The sequence below is a fragment of the Nicotiana attenuata genome, chromosome 10 (genome assembly GCF_001879085.1).
Source record: "Nicotiana attenuata strain UT chromosome 10, NIATTr2, whole genome shotgun sequence".
In the NCBI taxonomy this organism is placed as follows: Eukaryota; Viridiplantae; Streptophyta; class Magnoliopsida; order Solanales; family Solanaceae; genus Nicotiana; species Nicotiana attenuata.
Genome location: NC_031998.1, coordinates 49,325,773 through 49,329,555, shown reverse-complemented (window position 1 = coordinate 49,329,555; position 3,783 = coordinate 49,325,773). Strand labels below are relative to the sequence as shown.

The window sequence follows — 3,783 nt, the reverse complement described above, 5'->3', positions numbered from 1 at the left end:
TTAATTAATTATAATTTAGTAATAAGAGTATGATATTTTTTTTTTTTGCTGTGAACAAGCATTTTTTTTATTTATTTATTGAAGATGAGTTACAACATAGAAGGGATGGAACGTAGAGTTCCAGTACCCGTTGAGTCCAAAAGTAAGTAGGGAAGTACAAAAGGTGGGGGGGGGGGTATCAAAAAGTAGAACATCAGTATGCTACGAGAGGCACAATTTCTTCCCATAAAGTGCTAGAGCATCTGCAACAGTATTACCCTCCCGGTAGATGTGGTTGATCTGTGGCACATGTAAGTCATGCAACATCAACCTGCAAACATGAAAGAGATGTGAGTATTTCGGGTTACCTTGTGGTAACAGATAAGTACCTGTGAGTCGGATTCCACCGTGAGTGGTAGTAGTCTTTTTGCAGTAGCAAGTTGTAAACCATGAAGGAGGGCAAGTAGTTCTGCCTGGAGTACTGTGGTGTTATACAGGGGTTTTGAGTAGCCAAAAATCCAATGACCTTGGTGGTTACGGATGACCCCCCCAATGCCTCCCTTGTGAGTTAGTGGATCATAAGAGCCGTCTATATTGAGTTTGTAATTTGGTGAAGGAGGCAGCATCCATTTGACGCGAGTCGCTATGTGTGGTCGAGGATTGGTAATAGAGGAGACTAGATAGGTATATTCAGCCGCTTGGATAGTGATAAGTGAGGGATTGAGTAGTCGTGTGTCATGGTTAAAGAGGTTGTGATTACGGTTCAACCAAATGTTCCATAATATGAATGGGGCGAGAGTGCGTAGAGGGAGAAAGGGGAGAGGGTGGTGGGAGGAGGTGAGGTGAACAGATGTGTTAGAGGTGCAAAGATGTTTTAGCCAACTGTCATAGTTGTGGTTTGGGATGGTGAGGCGGTAGTGCTGCCAAATATGAATGGCTGGGGGGCATTCAGTGAAGATATGGTGTAGGTCTTCGGAACTGTGTGAGCAGAAGGTGCAGCGAGAAGTGGGTGTGATGTTTCGACGTGCTAAAAAGCTTCGTGTTGGTAAAGCTTGATGGAGTAGGAGCCAAAGGAAGTGTTTGATCTTATTGAGCGTAGGAATGGTCCAGATCCAGGTATAGGGAAAGGTGGTTGGAAAATGAGGTTGGGTGGAGGTGAGTAGTTTGTAAGCGGAGGATGTGGTAAAATGGCCATCAGAGGTGGGGTGCCGGTGGGGGGAATCTTCAGCTGTAGTGGAAGGTTAGGAATAGTGTTTTTTATGAGTAGTTGAATGTGAGGGGGAAGGTGAAAGGAGAGGGAGTTGAGGGTGAAAGTTGGAGTTGAAAATATATGACTAAGGGAGAGTGAGTACTCGTGGGAAAGGAGTGGGCCTTGGATAAGTTGCCGTAATGAGAAGTGGGGGGTAATCCATTGATCGTGCCAGAGGTTGATTTTGGCACCATCCTTAATTGTCCAAGTGGTACCACGCCGGCACAGAGGCAGGGCTGTGGTGAGGCTTTTCCAGGTAGGGGAGTCATGTGGCTTAGTGATATAAGCTCTGGTGTGTGGTGGTGTATTACGAGGCGTACAGTATTTACCCTGCAGTATTTTAGTCCATAGTTGTTGAGGATTAGTGGCGAATCGCCAAGCAAGGCTAGTTAATAAGGCAAGATTTTTAGGGTATGCTTGTTGTATTCCTAATCCACCGTATGGCTTTGGTGCAGTGACTGTGTTCCAGTTGAGTAAGTGAAGTTTGTGGTGGTTATTTGTGGACCCCCATAAGAAATCACGTTGAAGTTTGTCACTATTTGTTCGTGTTTTGTGGGGTAGTAGTTGATTTTGCATAGCATAGGTTGGAATGGAATTTAGTACTGATCGTATAAGTGTTGTACGACCTGCCAGATTGAAGAATTTTGTTTTCCAACCTTGTAATCGATTATGCATCCGATCAAGGATGTATTGGTAATCAAAAGATTTGGGATGCATGTTAGGCATGGAGAACCCAAGGTATTTGCCAAAATTGGAGGCACTGCGAATGTTGAGAAGATTAGTGAGGTGTGATATGGTGGTAAGGTGTGTGTTGCGAGAGAATAGAATTTTTGATTTTGTGAAGTTGATGCGTTGGCCTGATTGATTGGCAATGTGATTGAAGCTGTTCAGTATGGCATGGGTGTTTTCGGTGTCGGCTTTTGCGAATAAGACAATGTCGTCTGCAAAGAAGAGATGAGAGATACTGGGTCCCTGTCGTGCCAATTTTAGTGGTGTCCATTGTTTTAAAAGTACAGCCTCCTCTATAAGTTGGGAGAGAGTTTCCATACAAATAATAAATAAGTAGGGAGAGAGTGGGTCTCCTTGTCTAATGCCTCGAGAAGGTTGGAAGAAAGGTGTAGGCTTACCATTAATTAGAATGGCTATAGAGGAGGTGGTGATACAAGACATGATGAGTTGGATAATGTGTGTTGGAAAGTTAAGGCGTCGTAGAGAGTAACGAATGAAGGACCATTCTAATTGATCAAAGGCTCGTTCTAAGTCAATTTTGAGCATCATCTTAGCGAATTTACCTTTTGTTTTACGAAAGGAGTGTAAGGATTCTTGAACAATGATAGCATTGTCCACTGCCCCGCGACCAGGAACGAAGCTACATTGTGTGGGATTAATAATAGAAGTTATGATAGGGCGGATTCTATTGACGATGATCTTGGTAATGACTTTATATATAGTGTTGCAGAGTCCTATAGGGCGGTAATGGTGTATATGAGCAGGATTTTTTATTTTTGGAATAAGGGTTAGGAAAGTTTGGTTAATGTTGGGAGGGATGGTAGCAGTTTGGAAGGCTTGGGAGCATGTTTCAATAACAGCTGCTTTGGTGTACGACCAGTATTTTTGGAAAAATATAGGGTGTAGGCCGTCTGGGCCTGGTGATTTGAATGGTTTGAAGGAGTTAATAGCATGAGTGATCTCTATTTCAGTTAATGGTTTGGTGAGTGATGAAAGTTGTGTGGGGGTGAGTGCATTATATGAGAGTGGAGTTGGTAAGTCAGTGCATTGGATAAGTTGTGTGGTGTAAACATCTTTGAAATGAGTTTGGATAATGGTATGGATGGAATCTGTGTCAAAAGTCCAATTTCCTACAGTATCATGTAACCCTAGGATACGATTTCGTCTACGTCGTTGTGTTGTAGATATGTGGAAGAAGCGAGTATTAGCGTCGCCATCATTTAACCATTGTATGCGTGACTTAAGTTTTCAAAAGTCCTCTTCATATTTGAGGATTGTATTCAGATCAGTAAGGAGGTGGTTTTCAAGATTATAGTGGAAACTATTTTTATTATTAGGGTCCATGTTTTGGATGCCATTTAGCCTGGCTAAGATAATACATTTTTTGTAAAAAATATTTCCAAAGGAATGCTTATTCCAGTAGGTGGTATGTGTTGCAAAGTTGTATATTGCTTGATCGTAGTGGGGGTTGCCAGTCCAATGTGTTTGGACGATGGTCAAAAATTCAGGGTGATTAAACCACATAGTTTCAAGGCGAAAGGGGAAGGAAGGTCTGGATGTAGCTTTAGTGAGATTTAAGATTAAGGGGCAATGATCTGAATGTATTCGAGGTAAGTGTGTGACGCTGGAGTCTGAGAACAGACGAAGCCAGCGTTCATTGGTAAAGAATTTATCGAGTCGTTCTAAGATAAGTTGATTTGGACGATGACGTAGATTTGACCAAGTAAAACGAGAACCCGTAAATCCAAGGTCAATCATTTAGTTCATTAAGGCAATCATTGAAAGCATTTGTACGGTTTGTATTTACAGGGTTACCGCCAAATTTG

At 42.3% G+C, this 3,783-nt stretch overlaps 1 protein-coding gene across 1 annotated transcript; it reads right to left on the bottom strand.

Moving 5' to 3' along the window:
- On the bottom strand, positions 202-605 carry LOC109233797. Its single transcript, XM_019399660.1, has 2 exons — positions 369-605; positions 202-279 (listed from the first exon to the last, which is right to left on the bottom strand). Exons 1-2 carry the CDS (start codon positions 603-605, stop codon positions 202-204), a joined length of 315 nt encoding a protein of 104 aa, XP_019255205.1.

What these genes read in the sequence shown, in the direction of transcription:
- LOC109233797 (XM_019399660.1), bottom strand. Translation starts at nt 605, where the DNA reads ATGCTGCCTCCTTCACCAAATTACAAACTCAATATAGACGGCTCTTAT. An exon ending in CGGTGGAATCCGACTCACAG is followed by an intron (nt 280 to 368) that starts GTACTTATCTGT and finishes CATGTGCCACAG; the next exon opens with ATCAACCACATCTACCGGGA.